Here is a 17,076-nt window from a genome sequence, read left to right as displayed (position 1 = left end):
ATTCTCAGCAGATAATCTATCCTATTATTTCATAAGTAAGGAAATGTACATTCTATAAATGCATTAATGTTTCTATCCTCTTCTGTTGTATCCAACACAAGCTCATGGGTGATATGTAAACTAACCTTCCTGGCACTCTTGCCCTTCTGCCTTACCAGCCTATAAAAACCTCAGTCTCAATAAATCAGGTATTGCTTTCTCTACTTTCTCACACAGGCCAGTACAGATAAGGTTTAGTATAAATTTATCATCTCCAACCTTCACTGAGCCGTCAATACTAATCAATTCTTTTATTGCCCCCTTTCAACTCTCTCTTTCTCACTCATTCCCTTTCACTAGTATTCCCAACTACAAAAATAATAGATTCACGTAACGAAAACAATAATAGATACAATAATAACAATAATAGGTACACATTTCTTGGGACAAACACTTATTAAGTGCTGTAAGTATATTATATGAATTTAACCCTCACGACGACCCAATAAGGTTGACATTATTATTATTTTACAGCCCGGAAACTGAAGGTGACTGTTCCTCCCCAGTGCAGTAGACAACTAGAAGTCTAGTTCCTTACGAGGAAGAAGAGAGATACCACCACAAATCAAAGACAAGAACACTGATATGTAAACACTGGAGATTAAGTGATAGTCTATCTACTGAACATGAGACATACTAAAAAAAAAAAAAAATGAAATAATAATAAAACAACAAAGAATTCAAGGAAATTAAAACTGTGATATTAATAGCACAACATTACTCTAAAAGAGCTAATGTTTGATTGACAGAGGTCCAGAAAACAGAGGAACATATAAGGTACAGGGGAGAATATTCTCAAATAAATCTTTCAGAGTATTTACCCAGACTGAACAATACAAGTTTTCAGATTAAGAAGGCTTAAGCTGAAGCCACAATAAAATTTCAAAATAATGAGAAGAGGAAGAGCCTAGAAAATTTCACACAAAAAGATAGATGAACAGAGAAAATAATATAGGCAACAAGTGAGACTAGAGGGGACAGAGCCAGTCAGAGATTGGGGCACAGGGTGAGGGGGCGGGTGTGGAGAAAGGCATCGTCAGGGGCATGGAGCTAGATCTGGAAAAAGGGAGATCGGGGGGAGAAGAAAAAGAGAAAGGGGAGAGTCAGAGACAGGGAGAGAAATAGGGACAGAGAGGAGATAAAGAGAGAAATGGGAGGAAAGAGAGAAAGACAGTGATGGAGAAGAGAGAGATGAAAGGCATAGAGAGAGACAGAGATAGGAAGAAAGAAATGGAAACGGGAAGGCAGGGAGACACAGGATAAAAAAGACAGACAGGGCAAGGCAGAGAAGATGCGCGAGGGACAGAGAAAGAGAAGGAGGAAAAAGAGCAAGAGAAGGGAAACCAAGAAACAAAGACATGGAGAGAAAGAAATTGAGACAGTTATGAAGTCTGAGGAAAACAAGTTCTATAATAATGGAAAAATAAAGGTAGTATAGTATAAGGTTCATCTTTGAATAAATTTAAATTTATATCACTGTCAGTAGAGAGCAAACACTGAATACTGCTTACACAAGTAGCATAACTATAGGGAAAGGATGAGGAGCGCAGCATGTATGAATGAGTGTATGTATGTATGTATGTATGTATGTTATGGTTTGGAGGGAGAGGAAGTAAAAAAGCTAATTCTCATATTCCTCAGTAGGAAGTCAATTAAAACTACATAACAGCAGTAAAAGTATGTTATTTAAAAGCTTTTCATGGCAGCAGCAATTAGTGGTGAAGAGCAAGAGGGCACCTATAAGCCTGTGAAACTATCTGACTTTTTAAAATGATGTATTTGTGAACTTTTGATAAACATAAAAAAGTTATTATTATTATTATTATTTTTGAGACAGAGTTTCACTCTTGTCGCCCAGGCTGAAGTGCAATGGCGTGATCTCAGCTCACTGCAACCTTTACCTCTCGGGTTCAAGCGATTCTCCTGCCTCAGCCTCCCGAATAGCTGGGATTACAGGTGCGTGCCATCAGGCCTGGCTCATTTTTGTATTTTTAGTAGAGATGGGTTCTCACCATGTTGGCCAGGCTTGTCTCAAACTCCTGACCTCAGGTGATCCACCTGCCTTGGCCTCCCAAAGTGCTAGGATTACAGGCGTGAGCCACCGCGCCTGGCCTAAAAAAATTGTTATTTTAAAACTACCCAATAAGATTGCTACATGTAATTTACAAAACATATTAAAACATTAACTCTATTTGAATTATCTATAGCCTATAACTATCCTCTTACAGCATCTCTTAAACAACAGCAAATTGTAATGACTTTTTAAAGTATACAAAGGGCTTGGGCAGTTGCACCATTTGGTGTAATAAAATCATCACTTCAACAGATAACAGAAAATAACACAATTGATAATTTACAATCTATTCCTCTTCCAAAACTCAACTGTAACAGAGCCATTTTAGACAATGGCTCACAGCTTGTACTTTATCTGTTAAAAATCAAAAAGTCTCACTAAATGTAGTTTATTCTGACCAAACTTCTTAAAAACTAACTCATCCTATCATTTTTTTCTACCTATGGCTTACCAGTAACCTTCAGATTCTTGTAGTGCCCCCCAGTCCCAGAAGGTGTGTGTCTGGCAACCTGGCCTTACCCTGTTAAACACTGGCAGCATCATATACAGTTTCTCTTCTTGTTCCTTCTGAGTCATGTGCCGGGGAGGATGGCACAACTCCGTGAAGAGCCGGCGGAGGTGCATCAGTCCTAAGGCGTTGTCTTGTGGGCTGCACTCCTCCTGCCTCGGCCGCCCCATGATCCTCTTCACCATGTTCATCTTGGCTGGTTGGTGAGACACACTTCTAATTCTGTAGGAAAATGTCAATACATGAACAGTCAAAACATCATCATTTTGACTAGGTCAAGCATGCATGTAAGAGCTTATAAGAAATTTGCAAAATAGAAAATTCTGTCTAAAATATATCTTTCTACTTCTTTTAACAGAAAAGACAGAGAAGCAAAATTTGATAAATCCCCCTGAAGGGCAAATTATGAATCTCAGCATTGGAAGTTCCTACTCACTTTGCCACAATTTGTATAAAATGTAAAACATTAATCAGACAAGTAATAAATGTTTCCAATTAGTTTAGTCATATCATATCAAGTTCAAAAATAAAGGTGCCGGGCATAGTGGTGCACACCTGCAATCCCAGCACTTTTGGAGGCCGAGGCCAGTGAATGGCTCAAGCTCAGGAGCTCGAGACCAGCCTGGGCAATATGACAAAACCTTGTCTCTACTAAAAATACAAAAATTAGTCAGGTATGATAGTGTGCACGTATAGTCCCAAGTACTCAGGAGGCTGAGGTGGGAAGATAACTTGAGCCTGAGAGGTTGAGGTTGCAGTGAGCCAAGATCACGCCACTGCATTCCAGCTTGGGTGACAGAGACTCTGTCTTTAAATAAATAAATAAAATAAAAACATAAACAGATCACAAAATTATTAACAGACTTCTTAATGGTTAATGTAAAAATAATGAAAAAACAAACTTTACCCTAAATCTCAAAACATCTAAGACAGTCAAAAACCCCAAAACCTCAAAAATTTTCTATTTTTAGTTATTTAATTTATAATTACTTACTTTTGCTAGAAAATTCAAGTATACTTTGAGTATCTGAAGAATAGTGTATCTTATAGATTAAAATATGCAAATTGAATACAATACTATCCTAATTTATCTTATAAATCATAAAAGGACAGTGAAAATGATCATGTGACTGAAGACTACTCTCTAAAACTATAGTTTGGTAAGTCATGTTAAATCATTTAGTGGATAATGATGAATGTTTTTCAAAGAAGTGAAATAAAATAGAAAAAAATAGAAGATAAGAAAAGAATAACTTGTTTCATGAAGCTTATTTCAGATAAAGGCGTATGAATGTGTACTGAATCATAATGCAAAATGTATCCCTTGCTGGAGCTGCAGTTAAAAAAATATACAAACTAACCACTGAGTTAAACTATACACAGAATCAATAACAGTAACCTTTCAGAAAGCATCATTACCCCTTTTTTAACCACTACTAACGATGCCAGCAATTGGCTAAGTGTAGACACAAAAACAGGATATCTTACAAAATGAACCAGGAAGGCTCGGAGGACATTCCGGGTATGCAGAATTTGGATGAAGGGCCATTTACTTTTTAATCCACAGAAAAGCAGGCATCACCTGAGATTAATTTTTAATTTTGCTACAGAACCACCTATGCCAGTATGCCATTTCTTAAGAAATGAAGGACTACAGCAAGGTTAGAGTTTTATTTACTAAATATCTGCCTACTGATTTTTAAAACTAAGAACAAGAATTTCAAACACACTTGCCCTTGAGAATTTTGAGTGAATTCCATACTTGACTACGGACATATGCTGAGGCATTGTAGCTAACAGGAGGACATGATGTAACTCATCACAGGTGAAGAGGAGTCAGACAAATTCTGTCTAGAACTCTGCCAATGGCTTGTTTGCACTGAATGACTACTGTGCAGAGAGCACTCAGCAGATTCTCAAGCGCCCAACTGCTGGAAACAGTGCTAATGCATAGGCAAAGGGCTGGGGGCGCATTTAATCTGCAAAATAACAAAAGCTAGTCCAGTTCAAAGATGTCCAATGTATCTTATTCTTGAAAAATATGTCTTCCAAATATAAATATTTCAACAAATATGTTCAAATAACCTACTATGTGCTGGTATTTACAGTCCTGGAAATCCCCAGAGCAAAACTTAAATTTGAAGTGAACTATAAAAATTTTATAAATTAGCTAACATTTTAGATTATGTATAGTTCTGCTCCTTTTCCTTACCCTGTAGCTAGAGTTGATAATCTAGAGATTGTGGATAGGACTTAGGGGATTCATGATACTCCAACACTTCAAAGAAAGTTTTTTTTTTTCTGCTGGGCATGGTGGCTCACGCCTGTAATCCCAGCACTTTGGGTGGCCTAGGCGGGTGGATCACGAGGTCAGGAGATCGAGACTATCCTAGTTAACACGGTGAAACCCCATCTCTACTAAAAATACATAAAAAAAAATTAGCCGGGTGTGGTGGCAGGCGCCTGTAGTCCCAGCTACTCAGGGGGCTGAGGCAGGAGAATGGCGTGAACCTGGGAGGCAGAGCTTGCAGTGAGCCAAAATCATGCCACTGCACTCCAGCCTAGGTGACACAGCGAGACTCGGTCTCAAAAAAAAAAAAAAAAAAAAATTTCTAACAGATTCTCAGCTTTCAAAGGGGTCTAAATCATTTTTTAAAAGGTCAAGAATCATTCTCTGTCTTTAGAATGAGTTTCAAAGAACTTACAGAACATCTCATTTGCTCTTGATTCCAACTCACAAAAACGGAGTGAAGAGAAAATTCTCCATTTTTTTTCTCCTAGGTTTTATTGAGGTACAGATTGAGAAATAAAAATTGCATACACTTAAAATACACAACGTTTTGACATACATACACACTGTGAAATAATCAGCACAGTCAAGTTAATATATCCATCACCTGAAATAGTTATCATTCAAAAAACAATCTGTGGTGAAAATATGTAATATCTACCCTCTTAGCAAATATCAAGTATACAATACACTATCAACTATCAATAATGTTACATTGCTGTAGATTAGATCTCCAGAACTTTCTATCCCTTGACCAATATCTCCACATTTCCCACTCTCTCCAGCCCCTGGTACCCACCATTCTACTCTCTACTTCTGTGAGTTTGACTATTTTATACTCCACATGTAAGTGATATCATACAGTATTTGTCTTTGCATGACTGGTTTATTTCACATTTAGTATAACGTTCTCAAGGTTCATCTGTGTTGTTGCAAATGACAGCACTTCCTTTTACAAGGACGAATAATATTCCACTGTGTGTGCTGCACATGCCACATACATTATCTCCTTTTCTTTGTCATTCTTCTGTCACATTCAGATTGTTTCCATATCTTGGCTTTTGTGAATAGTGCTGCAACGAACATGGGAGTGTAGGCATCTCTTCAAGATACTGATTTCATTTCCTTTGGAAATATACCCAGAAATGCTGTATCATAAAGATAATTCTATTTTTAATTTCTTGAAGAATCTCTAAACTGTTTTCCAAGGTGGCTATATAAATTGATATTCCCACCAACAGTGTACAAGAGTCCCCCATTTTCCACATTCTGGCCAACATTCTCGCCATTCTAACAGGTGTGAGGGGATATCTTATTGTGGTTTTGATCAGCATTTCCCTGATGATTATTAATACTGAGCACCTTTTCACATACCTATTAGATATTTGTATGTCTTTTCTGGAGAAATATCTACTCAGGTGCTTTCTCACTTTTTAATCAGGTTGAGTTTTGCTATGAGTTGCATGGTCCCTTATGTACTTAAATTATTACCTACACCAATATCACGAGGCTTTCCCTGTTTTTACCTAGTAGTTTTTGGTTTCAGGTATTATATTAAAGTCTTTATTCCATTTTGAGTTAGTTGTTGTATATGGTGTAAAATAAGGTCTAATTTTATTCTTCTGCATGAGGATATCCAGTTTTCCCAACACCACTTATTACAGAGACTATCTTTCACCATTCCATGTTCTCAGCACCCTTGTTGAAGATCAGCTGACTGTAAATGTATGGATTTATTTCTGGTGTCTCTATTCCATTTCATTGGTCTATATGTCTGTTTTCATGCCACTACCATACTATTAAGATTACTGTAGCTTTGTAATATATTTTGATATCAGGAAATATACTTTCAGTTTTTTTCTTGTTCAAGACTGCTATGACTATTTGGGTTCTTTTGTGGTTCCATGTGAATTTTAAGATTTTTTTTTTTTTTTCTATTTCTGTAAAGAATGCTATTGGAGGCCAGGCGCAATGGCTGATGCCTGTAATCCCAGTATTTTGGGAGGACGAGGTGGGCGGATCACCTGAGGTCAGCAATTCAAGATGAACCTGGCCAATATGGTGAAATCCTGTCTCTACTAAAAATACAAAAAATTATCTGGGCATGGTGGCACACACCAGTAGTCCCAGCTACTCAGGAAGCCGAGGCAGGGAATCACTTGAGCCTGCGAGGCGGAGGTTGCAGTGAGCCGAGATGATGCCACTGCACTCCAGCCTGGGTGAAAGAGCAAGACTCCATCTCAAAAAAAAAAAAAAAAAAAAAGAATGCTATTGGAATTTTTGATAAGGATTACGCTTAATCTACAGATCATTTTGGGTAGTATGAACATTGTAACAACATTAACTCTACCAATTCATGAACAAAAGAAATCTTTTTATTTATCAATGTCATCTTTAATGTCCTTCATCAATGCTTTATTAAAGTGTACAAGTCTTTCACTTCTTTGATTACGTTTATTTCTACGAATTGCATTCTTTCTATTGCTATTGCAAATGGGATTGCTTCCTAACTTTAAGAGAGGCCCCCAAGATAAGAACTCATTCAAAGTACGATAGTGAAATAGAACTTGGATGAGAATCCAGGTCTTCCAACTCCCAGTTAAGTGGCCTTCACCAGGCTTACTTATATTAAGGTATCAATTTTAAATTATAAAATACTTGGAAACTGTGACTCTAGTTAGCATGTTTATTTATTTGGCATCAGGTAACAATCAGAACGTGAAAATAATCTTTTTTGAGTTTTCTGAAATACATAAATCTTTTTTTTTTCTTTTGAAACTGGTTCTCGCTCTAATATCCAGGCTGGAGTGCAGTGGTGCAATCACTGTGCTCACTGCAGCCTCGAACTCCTGGGCTCAAGTGATTCTCCCTCCTCAGCCTCCCTAGTAGCTGGGATGACAGCATGCACCACCATGCCTGTCTAATTTTTGTATTTTTTGTAGAGACATGGTTTCGTCCTGTTGCCCAGGCTGGTCTCAAACTCCTGAGCTGAAGCGATCTGCCTGCCTTGGCCTCCCAAAGTGCTAGGATTACAGGTATGAGCCACCGCACCTGGCCTCAACTTTCATTTTAATTTTAAAAATACACATGATCACATTATGACAAATACTATCTCACTATATATAACCAAGCTATTGCAATATGGTTATTTAATATTTTATCAGATACAAAAGGATACATACCAAACAACCAAAAGTGACAAAGATTCTCTCCTTGACCAAACTCTAGTTAGACTCTTCTGAATTATCTTCTCAACTAGGTTTGGCTTTTGGCCTTCAGTATTTGTCTCTACATTGTCCAATTAGAAAACTGCTAAGTAAGTTTAGCCAGAATTCGCATCCCAATATCTGACTGGTGGCCAAATCTCCCGCCATCCTCCAGGTGATGGATGTCTGATCACCCTGGCCTGCCTTCAGCAAAAATCTTGTTAGGTCAGTTTAGCCAGAAGCCGTAATGTTTCCTCTCAGTAATTTTCTATCCACTGACTCCCCCCCACCCCAGCCCTGCTACTTGGCTATAACATGACCACTTTTCCTCGTTCTTTTCCAAGTTGAGCCAAGTCTCTCCCTTTCACTGCAAACCCCACTGGAATGATCCCTACATCTATCATGATGGTCTTGAATAAAGTCTGACTTGTTGCTCTTTTACAAATGCCAGAGACCAGGCACAGTAGCTTACAACTGAAATTCCAACACTTTGGGAGGCCCAGGCAGGCAGATCCTTTAAGCTCAGGAGTTTGAGACCAGTTTGGGACACATGGCAAAACTTCATCTCTACAAAAAATACAAAAATTGGCCAGGCATGGTGCTGCATGCCTGTATTCCCAGCTACTAGGGAGGCTGAGATGAGGGGATCACTTGGGTCTGGAGACATAAAGTCTGCAGTGAGCCATGAGCATGCCACTGTACTCCAGCCTGGGTTACAGAGTGAGACCCTGTCTCAAAAACAAGTGCCAGAATGAATAATTTTTTAAACAGGAGCTCAGTGGGTTTACTGGTACTTCTCAATTACTCAGATAACCTCAATGATGGGGGAAAAAATCAGATTCCTCCTTTGCTCCTCATGTATCAAGTAACACTTCAGCATCAGTTTTCTGAACCATGGTGGGGCAGGATAATAGGGTCTGGAGACAAGGTATCTAAGGCCAATTTGTGTTGACTTCCTAAAGCTGAATCAAGGTTAAACACCAAGGTCTGGGGGCAACATATCTAAGGCCAATTCGTGCTGACTTCCCAAAGCTGGATCAAAAAGAAAACACCTGGGTCTGGAACTTCCAAAAGCTAAACCAAAAGGAAATACCCCATCTCCCCAGGCCAGAGTAGCAAAGGATCAAAGGCTATCTCCCTAACCCTCCCCTTTCCACCACGTCCTAGATGGAAGGGGAAAGTGCCCTGGATGGGCTGTGGGCTAAGCTCAGGCCATCCCTTTATCTGCATAGGGCACCAATTCACCACAGCCTTTAATTAGCCATGGACCAAATCCTTCATCCAGATAAGGGGTACCTGACAGGGACCTCAAAAGGAACTCTTAAAACCCAGAAAACTTTGTAACCAGGCCCTTCAGCCACTTGCTTGGGCCCACTCTCACCCTGTGGAGTGCTTTCTCGCTTTAATAAATCCCTGCTTTTGCTGCTTCATTCCTTCATTACTTGTGCTTCATTGCGTGTGCATTTTGTCCAGTTCTTTGTGGAAAACGCCAAGGACCTGGACATCTCACACTTCAGGCCTGCTCTCTGGTAACCATGGCTTTGTCTACATTTAAATGTTTACATTTAAAACATAATTCAGACCAAGAGGTAACATGTCTAAAATATTCTTCAGCAGTGAAAGAGCAGAAAGAATAGGCACTTATCAAACCTTTATAAACATACCCATATAATAAATCAGGTAACTTAAGGAGAAAGGCTCTGAACACCCTTGAATCTTGAGTTTCTTTCATCTATAAAATTTTTCCTCATGAACTTTTTATAAAACTTAAATAACAACGTTTCTGTAACATGCCAAGCACACTAGTTATATTCAATAAATGTTATCTTTTCTTCCTTTACCTTGATCATGAAACATTTAATTTTTATATGCATTTTTAGTTATTTAAACAAGCAAAGCAAAGGAAATACTATAAGCCCCTACAGTGCTATGTTTTAGAGACTTGCAAAATGACACAAAAAATTAAGGAATAATTTATTTCTCAGTTGGATGCAGAATAAGAGGTTTACAAAGCAATAAAGAAAAGATATGCAAAATAAGGACAAATCACAGAAGAATGTTTTCGCTTAATTTTAATGTTAGTAAGGGTTTTCAAAATATTTATAAAGATTATTGTGTATAAGAACTGGCTTTCTAATACAAACCCTATTTGGTTTCATAAGAAAAAATAATGTTAGGACTGCCAGCAGGGGCTTATTTAAATAGCTATGAGATAATGACTGCAAACCCAGATAGTATTTCTTAATCTAATCTCTTATGTTAATAAGAGAAAACCACTTTAAACTTGCTCACCCAAAATCATTTAAACAGTTTTCCATTACTTAAATCATAGATGGGTATAGATCAAGTAAATAGGCTACATTTTTAAAATATATTTGTCAAGTAACTAGCTGCGTTTGAGTAGCTCTGCTGAAAGCTTTAAATAACTTTCCTAACTCTTTAATTATATAAGCGAAGAAACACAACACACTAGCTACATTCAATAAATGTAATGTAAGCTCACATGGCTAAGTGAAATCTTACAGTTTCATCAAAGAATTATAAGCAATTCCTGCCAGGTGCAGTGGCTCATGCCTGTAATCCCAGCACTTTGGGAGGCCAAGGCGGGAGGATCACGAGGTCAAGAGATCAAGACCATCCTGGCCAACATGGTGAAACCCTGTCTCCACTAAAAATACAAAAATTAGCCAGGGATGGTGGCAGGCGCCTGTAGTCCCATCTACTCAGGAGGCTGAGGCAGGAGAATGGCGTGAACCCGGGAAGAGGTGGAGCTTTAAGTGAGCCGAGATCACGCCACTGCACTCCAGCCTGGGCGACAGAGCGAGACTCTGTCTCAAAAAAAAAAAAAAAAAAAAAGAATTATAAGCAATTCCTGAGGTTTTTCTTTTTCTTTCTTCTTCTTAATCTTTCTGGAAAATCCTTTACTTTGAAAAGTAAAGGCAAACCTCTTATACTTTTGAAGAATAAAAGCAAAACTCTGAGATGCTCCCAACAAACTGGGTATATAAACCAGCAATCTAATACGTACAGTAAAAAACAAGTTCTACATATAGTCCTGAATTAGAATTTAAAATTTCCACCTTCTGAAGCATTAAGTTTTTTGTCTTTCAAGGAGAATCATTATCATATTTTAGCCCAGACTATGAGATACTACAAGATTAGCCCAGTCTATGGACCCATCATACTATATATACACTGAGCTACATAATTGCTCAGATTTCTGTAAGTATTTTTTGGTGTGCTTAATTTTTTCATACAGAAAAACATATTCCAAAGCCAAAAGCAACTCACCTCCATTTAAGAATACTTCACTTACATAAAATTTACAACAGCAACTGTTGAAATCTCCCTGCTGCCTTTCTGGAACCCTTCCTACAACAGCTCCCACTGCTATCTTGGGAGCAGAAATTGCAACCATTAATAGAAGCCCTAAAGGTAGATTTATCTTAATAGTTAAAAGGCAGATAGGGTACTTGGTATGATTAATACAGTATAATTCAATTATGTTATGGAATAAATAAACTTTTGAAGGCTGACCTGAGATCCCCAGCATTCTCTGAGTTTTTATATATATGTTAAAATTTTGTATAAAAGATTTGCAAAAGGATTCTTGTAACACAATACTTCTGTAAAATGAGACTGCATAATACTGACAAGTTGTGCATTCTACATACGTTTGCTAATCTGTAGTTCAGGTCATTTAGCTTGGTAATCACTGACCAGTATCCTCAGTGGAAGGCACAGTACAGGGAGAGTGAGCGCAGGAATGAGATGCACTTCAGCTGACCTAAAACTTACACAGATATATCCCAGATGTTGGCATCATTAGGAATTTATTTCTGACATCTCAAATTCCAAAATCTCACTCTGGTCTTTTACTCCATCCCCCTTTCTCACTCGATGAATCTGTGGTCTTCACTAGAATCGCTTATCCCTTGACTTCTCCCAGTTGTTCAGGAGAGGTGAGACCATATTTAATTCTCATCGGTGTCTTCATGCCCCCTGCATTCCTGGCCTATACACCTTCTCAACATGTATTCATACCTCCAGGAACCCAGCCACATCATTTCTTCTTTTCTAATTTTGGGTTGCTGGGTACTACAGAGAAAATTCTATAATTCCGCAGACTGGTTATAGTAAAAAGTTATTGTTTTCTACTTCTTTCCATAAATAAAAACTAATAATTCCAAATAAAGATTTGCATGCAAAGAAACAATAAAATATTAGTAGCAAATATAAAAGGAATACTTATACTTTAGGGTAAATCTTTATTTATTTTTTTTTTTATTTATTTTTTTTTTTGAGACGGAGTCTCGCTCTGTCGCCCAGGCTGGAGTGCAGTGGCGCGATCTCGGCTCACTGCAAGCTCCGCCTCCCGGGTTCACGCCATTCTCCTGCCTTAGCCTCTCCGAGTAGCTGGGACTACAGGCGCCCGCCACTACGCCCGGCTAATTTTTTGTATTTTTAGTAGAGATGGGGTTTCACCGTGGTCTCGATCTCCTGACCTCGGGATCCGCCCGCCTCGGCCTCCCAAAGTGCTGGGATTACAAGCGTGAGCCACCGCGCCCGGCAGGGTAAATCTTTAAAAGGGAAAAAAAGGCAAACTTATGGCCAAAAATACCACGAAGTTAAAAGATAAGAAACAAATAGGCAAAAAATATTTGCAGCCCTTCTAACAAAGTATTAATAACTCGGATATCCATGGAACTCAGATTCAACTACCCTAGAGCATAGTGGATCTGGAATACAAGTAGACTACTGCCAGTAAAAACACTACACAACACATATGAAGAGGTACTTAAAATCACTAATCCAAGAAATGTAAATAAAAACAAAGTACAATTTTTGATCATTACTTTGGTAAAACTAATAGGATTTCTCTTCATAGACAGTAAGAAGTACTAAGTAAAATGGAAATTACTACACATATAAGTCAACAAGAAGCTATCCTGTAGAAATATTCACACAGATCACAAAGATGTCATACAATGTGAATTACCGCATTATGTTATTATAATCATTTGCGATACTGAAAAAGTTGGAAACAGTCTAGTTCTTTAATAGATCAATAGGTAATTTATGGTACATCCATGTCATGGAATACTGTTTAAAGAACATGTACTAATATGAAAAGAAAAGTTAAATAAAAAACAAAATAAGAGATTTAGCACCAAAATGTAAAGAGCTTTGAAATCATCTCCTGTTCTTACATAAGAAACCACTGGATCAACTTTAACTCAAGGACTTTTCTTGGACCCATCAAAAAGAACTGAGGTCGCAGGGCAAACGAACCCCAGAAATCCAGTCACAGGTGAAATCAGCCTACCTGGATAAGAAGTCTCTGCAGCCATGAACTGGTAGGAACACCTCAATGGTAACTGGGACAAACTGGTGGCGGATGAAAGTGGACTAGCATGAGAGGGAGAAATGCTGGGACCACAACTTTCCAGGGTTCCAATCACACTAGGTTTTCATCGCCAAGATCTGAGAAAGATCCCCTCCCTGGCTCAAGCAGAGAAGGGGAAGAGTGAGTAATCATTGTGAAATGCTCTCAGAGTATTCTCCATAACAAAGGCCTACACTGCAGGATGAAAGATTTTATCAGAGCCTTGTCTTTCCTGGGGGAAGGGCATTTCTTCCACTCCAGCCCCTTTGCCTTCTGGTCTCACTTGAGGAGGTCCAGGAAGGGGAAAGGAAGAATAAAGGAAGCAAAGCCCAGGGGAAACACTTGCAAAGTCACAGCCCAGAGTCCAGGTCTACTAAAACACTAATATTTAGTAATAAGATTATAAAACATTTCCCCTTCCTCCATACTTTCACCATACCAACAGGGCTCTAAAAAAAAAAAAAAATCAAAAGGAAATGTTAGAAATCAAAAGCATTCTAACAGATATGAAGAATGCTTTGATAGGCTCAGCAGCAGATGGATACTGCTGAGGAAAGAATCAGTGAGTTGAAGATAGGTCAACAGAAACTTCTAGAAAGAGAAGAGAGAAGGGAACAACAGCATATTTAAAGTAATAATGACAAAGAACTTTGAGAACTTTGCAAAATTAATGACAAACACCAAACCACAGATACAGGAAGCCCAGAGAATGCCAACATGATAAATACGTAAAAGACTACATGCAGGCATATTATATTCAAACTGCAGTGAATCAAACATAAAGAGAAAATCATGGAAGCATGATGAGGTAGGGGTATAACAGGGAGGGAAAACACAGTATCAATAAAGGAACAAGGATAAAAATTATAGTGGGCTTCTCATCTAAAACATGCAAGCAAAAAGAGGAGTGAAATAGTTTAAACATTAGGAGAAAAGCCCATCAACCTAATACACCAAATTCTCACCCACCAAATTCCTAGGAATTCTGTATCTTATGAAATTATCCTTCAAAAATGAAGAAAGAATAAAGACTTCCTCAGATAATCAAAAACTGAGAGAACTTGTTGTGAGATCTCTGCAAGAAATGTTAAAAGTTCCTCAGGAAGAAGAAAAAATGATAGGGGTCAGTAAATTGTATCTATATTAATGAAAGGAAGAACACTGGATAAGGAATAAATGAAGGTAATATAACATTTTTATCCTTTTTTTTTTCTTTTTTCTTTTTTTGAGACAGGATTTCACTCTGTTACCAGGGCTGGAGTGCAGGTGCAATCCCGGCCCACTGCAGCCTCAACCTCCCGTGATCAAGTGATCCTCCCACCTCAGCCTCCTGAATAGTTGGGACTACAGGAGCATACCACCATGGCCAGTTAATTTTTGTATTTTCTGTAGAGATAGATATTTGCCATGTTTCCCAGGCTAGTCTCAAACTCCTGGCTCAAGTGATCTGCTCACCTCAGCCTCCCAAAGTGCAAGGATTACAGGCGTGAGCCATTATGCATAGCTTTTAATTATTCCTAATTGATCTAAAAGATAACTGATTGTTTAAAAATAGCAATAATGTGTTGGATGATTATAGCTTATGAATAAGTAAGATAAATGAGAGCAATATCACAAGGGAGAGGAGGGAGGAGCTGGTAATGCTATTGCAAGAACACTGCGGTATACCTCAGTGATAAAAAGTGTCAATATAAAGGCAGATCAAGATAAGTACAAGGTGAATGTTGGCATCTAGGGCAACCATTAAGTTTAATATGCTGCCAGGCGCAGTGGCTCATGCCTGAAATCCCAGCAATTTGGGAGGCCGAGGTGGGCAGATCATGAGGTCAGGAGATCGGGACCATCCTGGCCAACATGGTGAAACCCCATCTATACTAAAAATATAAAAATTAACCAGGTGTGGTGGCGGGCGCCTATAGTCCCAGCTACTTGGGAGGCTGAGGCAGGAGAATCACCTGAACCCTGGTGGCAGAGGTTGCAGTGAGCTGAGATTGCCCCACTGCACTCCAGCCTGGGCAACAGAGCAAGACTCTGTCTCAAAAAAAAAAAAAAAAAAAAAGAAAGTTTAATACGCTAAGATAGGAGATTAAAAGAAATCATAGAAAATGCTGTTAAAACCTGAGAAGGCAAGAAAAGAAGGGAAGAAGAACAAGAAGAACAAAGAACAAATGCAACAAATAGAACACAGTTACAAACATGACAGATATTTATCCCACTAAATCAATAATCATTATAAATGTGAGTGGTCTAAATACACCAATTAAAGGACAGAGAACGTCAGAGGGGATTAAAAACTCAAATCCTATAGACAATATAGTATCTATATGAAGGTAACTTTAAATATAAACAATCAGATAGGTTAAAGGTAAAGAGATGGAGAGAAATATACCATGCTAACTCTAATCAAAAGAAAGCTGGATTCTATTGACTTACCCTTGAAATAAAAAAGATTTAAAAAAAAAAGGATGGAGCAGCTAAATTAATTTTACATGATGTAGTCTTTCAAATAAGAAAACAATATCAGGGATAAAAAGAGGCATTATATACCGACAAAGGGATCATTTCTCCAAGAAGACATAACAATCCTTAACGTGTATAGGTCTAAAAGGAATATAAAAATATGTAGGGCAAAAACTGAACTGAAGGGAGAAAGAGACAAATTGATTATTAGAGTTTGAGACAGCACTCATACATTAATTGATAAATCAAGCATGCAGGAAATCAATACATATATAGTTTACCTCAACAGCACTATCATTAAACTAGATCTACAGTTGACATTTATAGGATACTTGATCCAACAACAGCAGAATACACATTCTTCTCAAATTCACGTGAAACATTCACCAAGACAGACCACATTCTGTGCTATAAACACACCTTCACAAATTTAAAAGAACAGAAATCATACAAAGTATGCTCCCAGGCCACAATGGAATTAAGAGAAATTTGGAAATTAAACAACACACTTCTAAATAAACATAGGGTCCAAAGACTAGTCAAGAGAAACTGAAACACATTTTGAATTAAATGAAAATACAACTTATCAACATGCATAAAATGCAGCAAAAGCTGTTCTTTGAGGAAAAAATTTTCCTCACAGCACTAAATGTACACATTATAAAAGAAGAACGATCTAAGGATTAATAAACTACACTTCTACCTTAGGAAACTAGAAAAAGAAAAGTAGTTTAAGCTTAAAGAAAGCAGAAAAAAAGAAATAATCAAAATTAGGGCAGAAATTATTGAAATTGAAAAAAAGAGAAAATCAATAAAACCAAATGCTTGCTCTTTGAAATAACCAGTAAACTTAGTGTAAATCTCACTAACATATGACTGGTGTCTTGTTCATTGTTTTTTTTTTTTTTTTTTTTTTTTTTGAGACAGGGTCTCAATCTGTAACCCATGCTGGAGTGCAGCAGCATGATCAGGGCTCAGTGTAGCCTCAACCTCCTGTACTTAGGTAATTCTCCTGTCTCGGCCTCCCTAGTACGGGGCTACAGGCATGCACAGCCACGCCTGGGTAATTTTTGTATTTTTTGTAGAGATGTAGTTTTGCCACGTTGCCCAGGA

At 38.0% G+C, this 17,076-nt stretch overlaps 1 protein-coding gene across 10 annotated transcripts in view; it reads right to left on the bottom strand.

Annotated features, from left to right (window-relative positions):
* WDFY3 (WD repeat and FYVE domain containing 3) overlaps positions 1 to 17,076 on the bottom strand; it is a 303,634-nt gene that overhangs the window by 188,209 nt on the left and 98,349 nt on the right. For all 10 annotated transcript variants that reach the window (XM_055297102.2, XM_055297104.2, XM_063611171.1 and 7 more), the window contains one exon: positions 2,633 to 2,843. In XM_055297102.2, the coding sequence (XP_055153077.2) occupies positions 2,633 to 2,812 (180 nt within the window). In that variant the 5' untranslated portion in view covers positions 2,813 to 2,843. The remainder of the gene's footprint in view (positions 1 to 2,632; positions 2,844 to 17,076) is intronic.

Source organism: Symphalangus syndactylus, chromosome 10 (assembly GCF_028878055.3).
Source record: "Symphalangus syndactylus isolate Jambi chromosome 10, NHGRI_mSymSyn1-v2.1_pri, whole genome shotgun sequence".
NCBI lineage: Eukaryota > Metazoa > Chordata > Mammalia > Primates > Hylobatidae > Symphalangus > Symphalangus syndactylus.
The sequence above is the reverse complement of the archived record's forward strand: the minus strand, read 5'-3'. Positions and strand labels throughout refer to the sequence as shown.